Below are 16020 nucleotides of genomic sequence, written 5' to 3' on the forward strand. Positions count from 1 at the left end.
TCACGAGGGTCTCAGACCCAGAAGCCGGTAAGAATGCCTATTTTGAAGGTTTTGTGGAGATGTGAAGGGGAGGGGAGACGAAGGCAAAAAGGAAATACTGCCAGTACAAAATGGCCAAATTACTTTCAGATACATGATGTTTGCCTAAGTAAAATGACAAGGTGATGTTCTAATTTACGGAAATCCACCTGCAAAATTTTTCAGAGATATTTTACACATTCCCCTAATCCTTCCCTGGTAAAATGGGGGACATCAGCAAGAGTTTGAGGATATCTAAGTTGTAAAATGGATATAAGGACATCACCAATAAGCTGGACTCCAGAAAGCTCTGTCTAGGATTTTATTAGACTGCTTTTTTCCCCAATATACCTGTATTGGAAGATTGAGACAAAAAGGCACAAACTCACATTAAATAAACAAGGTAATCTAATCAATTCTACAAAGTGTATTTTGTAAAAGAAGTAGCACTAGGAACCAACCAAAATAAGTCAGGGAGTCCCAGCAGGGACTGTAAGAGAACTTGGGAAGATATACACGTGCCCCCAATACTGACCCTGTCCCTGACCCCTCTCCTTGAGAAGGCCAGAGCCCAGCACCCCTCCTGCAGAGGCACTGCTGCTTCCAACTGGGACCATGACCCTGGAAATCTAACGGAAGCAGCTGGTCTGAAGGGGTGTGGCACACCCTCAGGTACTACCCCTGGAGCTGAGCCTTTCATCATAAGCCTCTCCGAGTGCTAGTCAGTTTGGGGGGTGGGTGAGGAGGGTAGGTGAGTACTTAAAAGAAGCCAACACCGTTGCCCAGCAGCAACACTATCCATGGGTATGGAATAGACCAGGGACATCCCTCCTTATGTTTATGTGAGCTCGAGCCCCAGATCCAGCTGACCTAAGGCAATTCTAGCTCAGCTTATGTGGATGCTTTCAAACTGAGGCAACAGGTGGAGGTGGGAGGAGCCGCAGAAAAGGCAGATAAAGAACGAGCCCCCACTAGAGCTGCAGTGATATGTGTGGATCTCAGAGAAGAGCTGAAGGAAGGAGACTAACATCTATTGACCCCCAAACCACATAAACAACTGTCTGCTTAGAATATCACCATTTGTTCCTCCCAGGATAACCCACAACTGGACTTCAGTTGATGAATGAAGAAGGGAAAGCTTTAAGCACAAATATAATTATAGCTAATACAGAGCTTGTAGGAAAACATTTACATTTTTCTCCAGTAGGAATGCCTCCTCAACTTTCTCAGTCAAATAAAGGCTACTAGCAGTTGGGATGCTAATAACCATCTGAACTGCCCCAGATCCATTACTATGGACCTCACAAGGTGAGGAGACTGAAAGGAGCGTAACAGGACATCTCCTGGTCCCAAAGGGGCCTCAGTGAAGGTCGGAGCTAACCACCTGAGGGGTCTGAGTCTGTCCACTCTTGCCCCAGGAGGGCCACAGGGAAGCATCCATTAGGATGTCACACTGTGAGACACTCCCTTATTGCACTTAGAAATGAGTAAGGCAAAACAAACTGACAAAAACATAAGGAAAAATTCTCCCATCCTATTTCTCACTCCCCTAACAGAGATTTGGTCTCTTCATTAGCAGTTGCACCCAGGCTGGCGTGGGCTTGGATCACTGCACACTCAGCCAGTACACTTCACAAGGTTTGGGAAATGTCAGATGACACCACAGCTATCTCATATTTTCCCACCATGAAGGCATACTCGGGTTCTGCCAGGTCATAGGAAACTATGAAGTACTCAGCTGCTTCTATTCCCCCGGAGCCTGGACCCTCACTGGCCCAATCTGGTAGAGTTCTGCACTACGATCACTAATTGCTTTTGATTGTCCAGGACAGAACCCAGCATGGGGGCAGGACAAGCTGATTTCTTGATCCCCACATTCCTTTAGCAACTGGAGACAAGAGGGAACATGTTCTGCTGGGAAGAAGCTTTTTGCATGCTCATTTTGTGCAGCATGAAAAGATCAGGACTCTTGTGTCCTGACCAGCCTCAAAGACAGAGGACAGGAATCTCAGAAAGCACAGAGAAGAGAGGATTATTGCTGAATGGCAGCACCAGCCCAAAAGGGAAGAGGAGCATGGACATACAGAGCTCCTTGGGGGGGCAGACTAATTATATCGGGCAGAATCAATTCTAAGGGCCACACTGGACAGGTCTCTCCAGGTGGAAAGTTGACCCGGGCATATTATGGACTTTGCAGAGATTGAGACAGAATGGGCAACAGGAGGGCCGAGAAGCCATAGGTGTTTCTCAGAATAGTGACCAGAGATGCAATGGCTGGGGCAGGGGTTATTCGTATTTGTTAAATTTTCAAATGTGGGTGGTAGGTACATCCTTGGTGCCCAGGGCACTCTAACAATGAGTTACTGGGAGCAGAGGTCAGAGTTATGAAGCCATGTTGCTATTCTGTGGAACTGGGGGAAAAAATTCTGTATTTCTAACTCATCCCCTCTCCCCAGGTGAGCACTCAAAATTGCAAAGATCTGCCCAGGAAGCAAAATACCTCAGTTTATCCCAAGGTTGAAAACAAACAAACTTAAATCATTTAAATCACCACATCACAAAAGGCAGCTATTTTGAAAGACTAAAAATGTCACTTGGAAATAAAGGGGTGGGGGCACACAGAAATGGGTTGAGGACACAATGGTTGGAGAGGGAGGAGCTGTAAATACAGCAACCTACACGCCACATATCTCAGAGGAGCAGGCTCCTGCACACATGGGCTTCGTAATACCAGACGGTCTATTTGTTCACAATATTAAAGGGTATCTAGAATTAGCTACAGTAAGGGATCGAAAGTTGCCTGAAGAATGGGCACAGAAAGGCTGCGTCTGAAGATGGCCTGTCACTCGGGAGGGTGGAGCTGCTGGGCCTTCCTGTTGACCACTGTCTTGCAAAACTGGAAGAGAAATACAATTATTAAGGAAGGAACAGAGGAAAATAGAAACACTATAAATCATGACTATTGATAGAGGAATTTCAAAAGGAGGAAGGATGCCAGTCAGAGTGGCGGGGGCAGAGGGGAAGAGAGGAAGCTAAGGTCCAAGCAGTGACTGAGAAGCTGGCATTGCAACAATCCACTAATCCTACCGTTTTATCCCCCAGAAGTTCCCTCAAGCACCAGGGGCAGGGAGAGCGAGGAGAGGTTTGCACCGCTGAAGGTGAGACCTCAGGCCTCCTTAGCCTCTCAGCGCTGGAGGACAGCCAGTTTTTATTTGATAAAATAATTTTCTCTCGGAGCCTGATAGGGAGCAGGGCCAGGTTTTTCATTGACCAAGCCCCCACTGAGCTGCAGGAAGAACAGCAAGTCTGCAGGTGTTCAGGGCACTGGGAGCTAAAAGAAAGAAGGGGCTTAGGGAAGAATAACAATCTGAAACACAGGACATCCCATCCTGGTCCTATGACCTGGGCAGAAATACTCTCCAAGCATCTGAAAGATGCTGCCTCTGATGGGGACAGCTACTTAGTATGGGGTCAGGGGATATAAAGAGGAAGGAAATGAAGCACCAGACATGACAATGAACACTAGGAAAAGCTGTCTGGCCAGCATGGGGGTATAGGGAGCACCCCAGAATGCCACCTTCAACTTGAAAGGGTTCGAGTTCCGAGAATAGTAATCAGTTGCAGATAAGCATCAATTCTACATCAACTGCGCCCACCCCAGCCCGACTTCTCACCACCCTGTCCATGTCTCTCCGGGCAGTTCTTTATAAAATCACAAGGCCCTGAAATGTCCTAATATTCATAACCTCTTTCAATGGGAGCCTGAGAGCTGTTTAGCATGGCAGTTGTCATTATTCCTAGAGGGCAGGACAAGGAATGAAGCAGGTTTTCTGACTCCATAGTAAGCTGCTGAGGCCCTGAGGACCCAAACTGATTTTAGCCTCTGTGACATGCTCAGGGACAAATTCGGTACGTACAGTGCAGAAGGGGGAGGAGTGGCTTTAGTCATCCGCTGTCATTCCTTTCACTGGGTCCTTTTGTCTCATCTGGAACAGAAAAAGCAGGAAATACTGAAGGGTCTTGCTGCTGATGGAACTCCACCACAATTTTATTCTGCCTTCTCCTCAATCCTCCCAATGGATAGCGTAGACCGCTTTTTTGTGCACAAAGCAAATCAGAAGAATAGAATTCTGCCTACCTACAGCCAAAGCCACACCTTTTATAGCCTATGTCACTGGTCCCACCATCCATGATTTCTGTTTCTCTCCACTGCATCCCAGTTTGGGGTACAGTTCTTCAGCTGCTCTCTTTCTTTCAATCATTTGTTCAACAAATATTTATGAAGCACTTATTTTGTGCTAGGAACTACTCCAGGCCTGAGGATTTAGCAGTGAACCAAAACAAAGTCTCTCCTCAAGGAGCTTACATTCTGGGGCAAGGTGGGAGAGAAGAAATAAACTAATATGTATTAGTCAGGTGCGGCTGACGGCTGCTGGGCTTAGAGTGACTGTGGGGAAGCGCTATTTTATAAGCTGGCTATGGAAGGCCTCTCTGATAAGTGACATTTGAGTAGTCACCTGACGGATGTGAGGGGGAAAATCCTAGAGCTCCCTGGAGGAGGTGTTGGGGGGGAGTGTTCCAGGCAGAGGGAACAGCAATTCCCTCTTCTGAGCTCTGCTGAGAGGCTTCGCCCAGCAATCAGGTGGGCACAGTGTGGCACCAGAGTTCAGCACAGAAACGCAGGGGTTGAAGTGCAGGAGGGGAGAGCTGAGCTTAACAGAAGTGCGGGGCTGCTGGAAAACAGGATGGGGTCTTCTCTGGGAGCTCTGACTGGTCCCTGCCACTGGCACCTTCCAAGCAGAAGTGGACACAACTTCTCGTTGGGGACACTGTGATCTCTCTCAAATTCTTTCCAACTTGAAAATTCTATTCTATTCGCAGAATGTCTGTAACATATGTGCATTTTAACTTCCCATGAGATATTTCTTCACTATCTGTGAGTTTTCTGCTCAACTTTCACTCTATTCATTCAACAGATTTTGAGCACATAAGAGCATGACCCTTGGGATCTAACTGCCTGAACTGTATTCTGGCTCCATCACTAATTGTGTGACCTTGAGCAAGTTACTTCACTGCTCTCTAAGCCTCAATTTATGTAATAAGAAAACAGAGGTAATAATAGTACATCCATCATGGGGTTGTGGTGAAGATTAAATAAAGGTATTCGTGTGGAGTACTTAGCACAGCAGGACGCCTGGGATGGAGCATGCCCTCTGTACACGTTATCTATATTATTTCTTTGTTCCAAACAGCATCCTGTAGCAAAAGGGATGTATGTGCACACAAGCTCTAAAGAACTTGGACTTTTAAGCTACAGCCCTCCTTAGAGTAAGGTTTTATTCACTAAAACTTTAATACTGCCACATTTTGCAGAGATTCTATCTCAGTGGCAGTAGTTCTCCACTGCGAAACATTTTCAAAATGCGCTTCCTGCCACATTTCAAACCTGTCTATTGGTCACACCCCCACCCCTAAGTATTAGAATCAGTAAGTCCCTGTGCAGCCTGGGCGTGGTGGAGAAAATTCTCCCCATCCTCCCCAGAGGTTCCAATATTCACTCCCTATTGACAGTATTACCATAATTACACCAAATATCTTAGCTAGGTCTTTTAGGCCAGAGTTTCCTCAAACTTGATCAAAATAATTGCCCAGGGCACTTGTTGTAGACTCCTATGCCCCAGACCTGATGAATCAGAACCTGTAGGAGATGGACCATAGGTGAGTCATAAAATCAATCAGTCTTACAAGCCTCACTTTTCATTCAGGAAAGATCCTCTGCTCCACACAACAAAGTCTATTTTCCGACACCAAGCCAGTATGTACTTATTCCTAGCTCTACCTGGAATGCCTGTCCCCTACAGATTTTGCTCAAAACTCACTGTCCTGAATGATGTCTTTAAATTTTTAGTGCTCCTGTAACTTCAGTTATCCGTATTAATAATCTGTTAATATATTACTTTATAAGGGTTCAACAAATTTAAGATTTTTCAACATGACAGAGAGATGGTAAAGATAATGGCACTGTCATATTTTAAAAAAGACAGTAAGTTAACCTGTGGTGTTAGGCATGAATTGGAAGTATTTGTGTGAACAGAATATGTAAGATAGATAGAGAACGAGACATGACATTTCCCTAGCTCTGTCCTATGAGAAGGCTGGGAGCAGCGACACCCAACAGTAACGAGCACACCTAGCACCTGGACACCCTCCTCCACTGAAAGAAACCAGGGCTCTTTGGAGATATGGCCGATTCTAGGGCTGAGTCATGGGAAGGACAAGACAAGCCCAGAACACTTTCTTGTATTTCAGGTGAACGGAGTAACTGTACAGAAAGACAGACAGGATACAATGCAAAGAATACCCAATCTGTGACGTTCTAGCCTAAAATACAGAAACGAGATCTACTCATGCAGAATCACTGGACAGACCCAAAGTAACAGACATTCTACAAAACGACCGGCCCATAACCTTCAAAAATGTCAAGATCATGGAGTCCAGGAAAACTGAGGAATTGCACCAGGTTGAGAGACTAGAAGGGTAGAGTGTGCAATCCTGGGTTGTATCCTTTGCTTTAAAGAGATGAGGTCTCTGGGTGAAGGGGTATACAGGAGCTCTTTGTACTCTTCTTGCTATTTTCTATAAGTTGGAAACTCTTTCGAAATATATATAAATTTTTTCTTTTTTAAGATGGCAACAGATGTTCTGTTGCCAGTCTTTTCTTTTTCTTCTTCTTCTTCTCTGCAAAGCCCCCCATTACATAGTTGTATATTCTAATTGTAGGTCCTTCTGGCTCTGCTATGTGGGACGCCACCTCAGCATGGCATGACGAGCAGTGCTAGGTCCATGCCCAGGATCCAAACCAGTGAAACCCTGGGCCGCCGAAGCGGAGTGTGTGAACTTAACCACAGGGCCGGCCCCTCAAAATATATATATAAAAATATATAGGGGCTGGCCCCGTGTCCGAGTGGTTAAGTTTGCGTGCTCCGCTGCAGGCGGCCCAGTGTTTCGTTGGTTCGAATCCTGGGCATGGACATGGCACTGCTCATCAAACCACGCTGAGGCAGTGTGCCACATGCCACAACTAGAAGGACCCACAACGAAGAATATACAACTATGTACTGGGGGGCTTTGGGGAGAAAAAGGAAAAAAATAAAAAAATCTAAAAAAAAAAAATACATATATATGTATATTTTTGGTGAGGAAGATTGGCCCTAAGCTAAGATCTGTTGTCAATCTTCCTCTTTTTCCCTCAAGGAAGACTGTCACTGAGCTAACATCTGTGCCAGTCTTCCTCCATTTTGTATGTGGGATGCCACCACAGCATGGTTTGATGATTGGTGTAGATCTGTGCCCAGGATCCGAACCCGTGAACCCCAGGACACTGAAGTGGAGCATGCAAACTTAACCACTAAGCCAACAGGCCGGCCCCCAAATAAATTTTTTTTTAAAGACAAAAACATGTTCATTAAATGTCTGCTCACTGATGACTATTCACATAAATTTTCAATAATCAGAGAGGCTAAGATTTTAATATCATGGGAGCAAAGCTCCTTGGGCCTCAACCAGATCCTTGTTATAACCTGAGAGTTCACGGCCTCACTGTAATTAACTAATGCAAAGCCAGGTCCCGTTTTCCTGCTCCTTGAAATAAGATGCAACTTCCTGTCAGGGAGCATGAAAGCTTCCCCTACTCTCAGAGACAAGGTCCCCCAAGAGGGTGCCACTGAAATAAAAATGCATTATTTCATTCTTATAATGAAATGCTCTAAGAATGCTTATTTCCTGTTTCCTGGGGCCTAAATGACATGAGAGATTTTATCTGACGTTTGCAGTGTTTCTTGGATCAAATCACTGCAGGCTATATATACACAGGCAGTCGAGGAACATGAAAACAGAAACTCCAGTCCTGGTTTGTTTGTTGTTAACAGTGGTTTCCTCCAGGGAATGAAGCCAGGGGTTGAAGGAAAGGACTTTTATTCATCTGTGTATTTTATTTATTTATTTGGACTTGTATTTTTTTAACATTTTTCTATATCTTTTGAAAATTACTTTACTTTTAAGTACGAAATACTCCTTTGATTTAAAAAAACTAGTGAAAGTATCAATGTCAATATCCTGGTTGTGATACTGTACTGTAGTTTTCAAGATGCTGTCATTGGGAGAAAAGGATCTCTGTATTATTTCTTATAGCTGCATGTGAATCATACAATCATCTCAAAATAAGTTCAATAAAAAAATAATTCATAAAAAAGACACTGAAAAGTGGGGCCGGTCCCATGGCTGAGTGGTTAAGTTCGGGTGCTCCACTTCAGTGGCCCAGAGTTTCACTGGTTTGGATCCTGGGCATGGACCTAGCACTGCTCATTAAGCCATGCTGAGGTGGCGTCCCACACAGCAGAACTAGAAGGACCTACAACTAGAATATACAGCTAGGTACTGGGGGGCTTTGGGGAGAAGAAGAAGAAGAAAAAAAAAGATTGGCAACAGATGTTAGCTCAGGGACAATCTTTAAAAAAAAAATGACACTGAACAGCAACCACAAACCAATTAGCAATTCTGAAGGAAGACAGATATGAGGCACATGTGGAATGGTTTTTAGAACCACTTTAGAAAGCCACTCTATAAATAGGTTCAGTCCTTTGGGAAAGAATTTAGGCAATAAGTAACAAGAGTCTTAAATTCTCTAATTCCATTTGTAGGAATTTATTCTTAGGAAATAATCCTAACTACCCAAAAACCTGAGTGCACAAACATTTTCACCACAGCATTATTTAGAATAGTGAGACAACCTGACATGTATCTTGTAGTCAGAATCATGTATGTGAAGAAATTTTTTTTAGTGGGAAATGCTTTGTTATAATGTTCAGAGAAAAATGTAAGATAACCACCGGCACATGCAAAACAAACATAACTGAGTAAAAGTGTGCAGAAAGACTTAAAATGTTTGTAGTGGCTGTTTAATAGTTTAATGTTAAATGTTTAAATAGTGCGAGTACAAGTGATTCTTTTTCTTTCCACTTTTCACTATTTTCCAAAAAATGTTTAATGCTTAATATTGAAAAATGAAACTGTATTTTAAAAGAAAATAAAGCTACTCCCATATTTCAAGATGTTGGCCAACATTCCAGGTGGTCTGCCCTGGGGTCAGTCACTGCCGGGCAGGTCAGAGGGATTTAAGACTCCACCGGACACCATCAGCCTCCACATACAGGGATCTCTCAGCCGCAAAAAACTTAGGTCTGTGTTCTGCAGACGCAATGGGAATCTCCCAGTCCAGTACCTGTGCGCTGAACCAGAAGGTAACCTTAACTTCTCTGAGCCTCAGTTTCCCTCTCTATAAAATGAAAATACCTAAGGCGTAGGTAACCATGAGGATTTCATGACACAATACATGTAAAATGCTTACCATACATGACAGGCATACAGTAAGACCAATAAATGTTAGTGTCTATTAACAATACAAATAATTTTATTGCCACTATGTTCAGGAGATAGTGAGTTTCCCTTTACAGGAGGTGATCAAGCACAGGCTAGTGGGGAAGCTGCAGAGGAGACTCAAGCACTGGACATATAGTTGGACTAAATGACCCTTAAGGTATCTTCTTTCTTTTTTTTTTTTGAGGAAGATTAGCTTTGAGCTAACTGCTGCCAATCCTACTCTTTTTGCTGAGGAAGACTGGCCCTGAGCTAACATCCATGCCTATCTTCCTCCACTTTTTTATACGTGGGACGCCTACCACAGCATGGCGTGCCAAGCGATGCCATGTCTACACCTGGGATCTGAACCAGTGAATCCGGGGCTGCCGAAGTGGAACGTGTGCACTTAACTGCTGCACCACCAGGCTGGCCCTCTTCTTCCACTTTTGAGATTATAAGCCTCTTAAGAGAGCAGGACCAAGGGAGAGGGAGAAAAAAGGGAGAGAGGGAGAGAGAGACCTGCTCTTCTACAGGCACACATTTCCTGATATTTTTCTTTTTAGGGCAAAGGACTAATCTCTTGATCCCTTGTTTCTCAAATCCTTGAGCCTCATCCAAGAATGGTAGGTCCACCCCCCGCAGGGACTAGAATCATACCAGTGGTGACTGTGGCCTTATAGTGACCCCTCATAACTCAAAAAAAATTCCACCCACACTCAACTACTATGCATTGGTTTAAAGAATAACAGTCATAATTCCTATTGCAAACTTGCAGTTGATCATGGCAGATTGAATACATGCATATATTGCTATTCCTTCCCAAAACCCTACCATGATGACAGTAAAGGAATAAAAAAAGATATAAAACTAAGAAGACAACAAGAACAGAGGAGACAACAGCAGACAAAAGATGGTAACAACATTCTGGAAGATGAAAAAAGGACGGATGAGTAGTGACCAGAGCAGCAGGAGCTGACTCCTAAGTACCTGTGAGGAGTGGGGCCAAGAAAGAGAAGACCAATTTATGCTATAGGTTCTCCAAAGGCTCAGTAACTGGCAGCACCAGGGACCTCTAAAAGTGGGGGTGCAGGTGGGACTGGAAACAGGTGACTTGCTTGAAAGTGCAAATAAAGAACGATTGGGCCTTGGTGTGCCCTGGTGTTCCCTGCCCCAGTTCTCACGGTCAAGCAACCAGCCCCTTCCTGCCACAGCAAAGCCGGGGGGTTTACTTTCTGGAGGTGCCGAGGGAAGCCTGAACTTGGGACCCCAGGTTCAGCTAGGGGCAAAGTGAGCATGATGCAGAATAGGGAAGAGATTAAATTAAAGCCAACTCATGTCATGGTGAGCCCACCAGGACCCTTCTCCAGCTCAGTTTCCAGAATGCTGACCATCTCCCACAAGCAAGAAACTGAGGAGTCCTCCTGAGGCAAAATGAGCAGCCCAGGAAAAATAGACTCAGAATCCTGAAGTAGAGGACCCCAATGGAACCACCCGACTACGACTGCCCTTCAATGAAGCCCACCCACTGATTCAAAGAGCTTCCCCTCCACTTTTTAGAGCTTTAGTCTTAAGTGTGAGTGGATGGCCAAGGACCACCAGTCATTTGAGGAAAGCCCCTAACACGCAACAGAGAGTCTGACAAGAAAAAGGAGTTCAGAGGAAACAAGAAACATTCAGGGCACAGGGATATCTTGAAGACCAAACACAAAAACAAAAAACGGCAGCTTGGGAAAAAGAAGGTAACACACGTAGACAGAAAAGAAAAAGCACTTAAAAAAAGAACCCAGAAAAAGAAATACTTGAAAATGTTTTAAATTCAATAGGGGAGAGAGAGAAGTTAACATTGGAAAGTTACCTCCCAGAAAACAGACAAAAAAGGAGAGAAAAAATAAGAAAATTAGAAGGTCAATTCATGAGGTCCAACTTTTTTTCTTAGGAAGATTAGCCCTGAGCTAACTGCTGCCAATCCTCCTCTTTTTGCCTAGGAAGGCTGGCCCTGAGCTATCATCTGCGCCCATCTTCGTCTACTTTTTATATGTGGGATGCCTGCCACAGCATGACTTGCTGAGCGGTACCATGTCCGCACCCGGGATCCGAACCAGCGAGCCCCGGGCCGCCAAAACAGAATGTGGAACCTAACTGCTGTGCCACCAGGCCAGCCCCGAGGTCCAACTTCTGACTAATAAAAATTCCAGAAAGAGAACAAAGAAAACAGAGGGGAGAAAATTATGAAATAGATAATTCAAAAACTTCCCAAGGGCTGGCCCGGTGGCGAAGCCGTTAAGCTCGAACATTCTGCTTCCGAGGCCCGGGGTTTGCCGGTTTGGATCACAGGTGCAGACATGGCACCGCTTGCCAAGCCATGCTGTGGCAGGCATCCCATATGTAAAGTAGAGGAAGATGGGCATGGATGTTAGCTCAGGGCCAGTCTTCCTCAGCAAAAAGAGGAGGATTGGCAGCAGTTAGCTCAGGGCTAATCTTCCTCAAAAAACCCCACAAAACTCCCTAACAATGAGGGCTCTCAAACTTCAGATCTGAGGGAGGCAGATCCAGTAGATCCTCTGGAGGCTTCTCCCAGCTCCAAGAATTGGAATTCCACCCAAAGGGTGAAAGGCAGTTAGCAAACACTTCCAGGAACCCCAGTGTACTGTAGGCTGGCTTTTGTCAGGCAGTGAGTGGCTGAAGCTCCAGGCTAAACCCTGAAGGTTCTGTGTTGCTCTGTTGGGTAATTTTTTTCCTTCTTTTTTTTTCAGGACCAGGGTAACCAAAAGACTCAGGCTTCACTCTTACATAGTCAGAATCACCAGAGCCCTGGACACTAAAAATCTACCACTTCCTTGGGGCCAGCCCGGTGGCGTAGCAGTTAAGTTCCTGCGCTCTGCTTCAGTGGCCCAGGGTTCGCTGGTTCGGATCCCGGGTGTGGACTTATGCACCACTTGGCAAGCCATGCTGTGGCAAGTGTCCCCCATATAAAGTAGAGGAAGATGGGCATGAATGTTAGCTCAGAGCCAGTCTTCCCCAGCAAAAAGAGGAGGATTGGTGGCAGATGTTAGCTCAGGGCTAATCTTCCTCAAAAACAAAATCTACCACTTCCTGAAGATCCTTAGCAGAAGAATCAGGAACTGTGTCCAAAATCCTACCACTTCCCTGCCAAATGTAGCTGAAAGAACAGCGAAAACATCTGCCTTCAACAGGAACTAACTCAGCACACCACTTAACCAGTGAGTCAGCCTAGGAAGTGCCATCATGCAAAGTAAAATCAATTCCCCACGGGGCTCCCAAGGAAGGAAGAGCTCCTGGGCCCAGTTCCCACTTGAGACCAGCACAGTGAAGCGGGAGCATCCCTGTAACACGGGGCGCCATGTCACCTAGGCCTGGGTCTCACCTCAGACCCTGCTGGAGAGCCGGGCAAGGCTGCGCAAAGCCACACCTACCGGATACTCATCCAAGGCAATGAGGGAGAAATGGATGGCAGTTCTTATGAAACAGAGCTTCTGGCCTTAATTTTAGCCTGAGAGGGTAGGAGGGCCCCAAATGGCATTTAGAGGGGGGAGAAGAGGCCAAGTGATTAAGAGCTATGGCTCCTATCCTGACCATGCCACCTGTAGGCTGTGTGACCCTGGGCACAGCGCTGACTCTCTGAACCTCTACCTCCTCATCTGAATGTGGAGATAAGACCATGCCTCCTCGCAGGTGCGGCGAGGACCACAGGCGGTGGCGTATGTAAGAGCCCTTAGAATGCAGGCTCGTACCCAGTGAGCACTTGAACGTAACCTCCCCAGGGTGAGCCTCACAGGGAAGCACACCCAAATGAGGCGGCGGGGTGCTAGGTCTTCAGGCTCCCAGGAGGCAGGTAGCCCTCCTTCTGGGATCCGTGCCAAGGCCAAAAAAAGAGTAAAGGCTCCAAACTCTAAAAATAGCTCAAAACCACCTTACAGAGCAGTTAGCTGTGTGTGTGCTGTTGCTGGCCTCCATGGCAATGTGTGTAGTACGCAGGGACGGGCCCAGCCTGCCTCCTTGCAGGTCACCTCCAACTCTGTAGCCCAGCACGACCCCCCCCAGCTCTGAAGAACCACTGCCGCAACCGTTTTACTCACTTGGCATTCAGCACTGACCGCCAGACTTGTCTCTCTGGATATGCAAGACCTCAACTAGACTGCACTCAAGAGCACAGGCTGTTTTCTTCCTTATAGTTCCCATATTGCCTGGCATTAGACCTTACCCCATAGTAGACACTGACACATTCCCAGACCCACAGGACAGTGCCCTCAGAGAACTGCCCCAGCACGACAGCCTCCTCAGTGTTCACCGATTTATCTAGTTGAGAGCCCCAGAGTCTCCTCTGGGCTCCCACTTACCTCATCCAGCTGTCTCTTTGTCTCTTCTTCCATCCTTCGAATGTCGTCCATAGTCAGGTCAACCCACTTATCGAGCCAACAGAACAGCTGCCTGTGGAAGTTTGTAAACAGACGCTTCTCTTGCTATAAAAAGGAGGGACTCAAGTTAGAACTCAGAAGGTGAAAGCCACTGTTGCAGCTCTCCTCCCCGTGATCTTCACACCAATACCCACCCTTTGCTGGGGAGGAATGATACCTGGCTGGCTTATCTGGACCAGCCCTCCAGTCCCACGGGTCAGAGATCTTTGCCGTCACATGTCTAACAAGTATGGCGTTAATTGAGGAGGGAGCCCCCAAGAGAGGATGTGTGCCTACCTCACAGCTAGGCCCTGTGCCCGAAATGCTACCAAGACAGGCAGTCTGTGAGTTCACAGCTAAGCCAAGGCCCCAGAACAACTGTCTCAAGTTTCCTCCTTGTCTCTGGAGCCTAATGCCAGGTTAAAACTTGCTAGCAGCTGTGAAACGTGGCCCAAGAGTGAGGCTCTAGCACATCAGAGAAAAGGCTATTAACACTCCTGAGATCTGCCTAGTTCAGCAATTCACGGCACTGGAGAATGTGGCTCACAGTGCCTCTTGCCTTTTGGCTTTTGTCATTCAATCATAGCAAGCCTCTTCCTGTTTCCGCCTTTTGCCTCAGTTTCCTTCCCTGTCACATGCGGTGCCCTTGGATGGACAGCATTAAACTGCAAAGACAGTTAAGTGCAAGGGGAAGTCGGGGACTGGGAAATCAAACTGAAATATCGTGACATTGGCTACCCTAGGATACAAGTCACATGGGTTGTATGATCTTCTCTCGTTGGGCAAAACACCCTCCACCAACACACACACTGGGAAGGCCTCACCCTGGTCTCTTACCTTATGTATAAAGTTTTCCACTTTGTTCTGTAGGCCCCACCACTTGAACTTCACAGTAACCAGTTTGTATGCACACATGTATGGGCAGTCTTTCTGATTTACGAGTTCTTGCTGTATTAGAAACACACCCACAGGCAGGCAGGTGACCAAGAGGGCGGCCTCTGACTCTCCCTTAGCCCAGCCCCAGGCATTGCCCTCCTGCGCCGGATGCACGCCCACCCACAGTGCCCGGCCCCCTGGTGGTGAGGGTGTGAACTGCACCTTCCAATTGGGGCCCAGGGGTCCTCGCCCTGTTTTGATAGATTTAAATTTTGCTGGGTCTTCCTCAGCCTTGTAATCCTGAAAGAAGTTGTAGAATTGGAGTTGGAGGAGGGAGGGAGGGTGGGGGGGGTGGGGAGGACGGGGTGAGGGGAGAGGGAGGCAGAGAGAGAGAGAGAGAGAAAGAGATCAGATTTTCCATCAGAGTACAGTTCATTCCATTCTTGATGTGCACAGAAAATATGGGAAAATGTTACAAGCAAGATATAGAACTGTTTACATTTGCCTCAGAGGAGAGCTCTGTGTGATCTTCTCTGCCAGGGTTTGTTTTCATTTCACAAGTATGAAAGTTCTACCACACTGCCTGAGCAGGCACGTATTCCCACCGATGAAGACAGGGATTTTCAACCCGGGCTGAGCATCCAGATCACTAAGGAAGGCTTTTTTTTTTTTAAAGATTGGCACCCGAGCTAACATCTGTTGCCAATCTTCTTTTTCTCTCTTCTTCTTCTGCCCAAAGCCCCCCAGTACATAGTTGTATATTCTAGTTGTAGGTCCTTCTGGTTGTGCATGTGGGACGCCACCTCAGTGTGGCCTGACGAGCGGTGCCATGTCCACGCCCAGGATCCGAACTGGTGAAACCCTGGGCCGTGGAAGCGGAGCATGTGAACTTAACCACTCGGCCACGGGGCCGGCCCCCAGGGAAGGCTTTTTCAAAATACGATTTCTGGGCCACTCCACCTAAAATCCAGTGAATCCGAATATCTGTAGGTGAGGGTAGCATGGATTTTTTTTCTAAAACTCTGTATGTGATTCTAAAATGCAGACAGAGCTGAGAACAACTGGCTGCCATCGTTCCTGAAATCTAATCCCATCTCCCTCTGGCTTGTCTTTTGTTTTTCAACTGGCTTGTTTTAATAAAATCCTTACTGGAACTGTTCGAGGTATAGACTCTATCCTCTTGTGTACCACCATCAGTCTCACCTCACTGATTCACAGCGCAGTCAATGCTGTGGGCTAATTAACAAAAGTCAATCTCTGGCTGTTCCTCTGCATGGACTAATGTGGGCTCAGG

General features: G+C 46.3%; 1 protein-coding gene across 1 annotated transcript in view; it reads right to left on the reverse strand.

The window, feature by feature from the left end:
• Window positions 1-326: 326 nt before the first annotated feature.
• Window positions 327-16020, reverse strand: part of PITPNA (phosphatidylinositol transfer protein alpha) — a 36478-nt gene continuing 20784 nt past the window's right edge. Inside the window, exons 8-12 of the mRNA XM_001504320.6 lie at window positions 14949-15026; window positions 14688-14798; window positions 13794-13916; window positions 3936-4004; window positions 327-2914 (exon numbers count right to left, since the gene is read on the reverse strand). Of these exons, the coding sequence (XP_001504370.1) occupies window positions 3960-4004; window positions 13794-13916; window positions 14688-14798; window positions 14949-15026 (357 nt within the window). The 3' untranslated portion in view covers window positions 327-2914; window positions 3936-3959. The remainder of the gene's footprint in view (window positions 2915-3935; window positions 4005-13793; window positions 13917-14687; window positions 14799-14948; window positions 15027-16020) is intronic.

Source organism: Equus caballus, chromosome 11 (genome assembly GCF_041296265.1).
Source record: "Equus caballus isolate H_3958 breed thoroughbred chromosome 11, TB-T2T, whole genome shotgun sequence".
Lineage (NCBI taxonomy): Eukaryota > Metazoa > Chordata > Mammalia > Perissodactyla > Equidae > Equus > Equus caballus.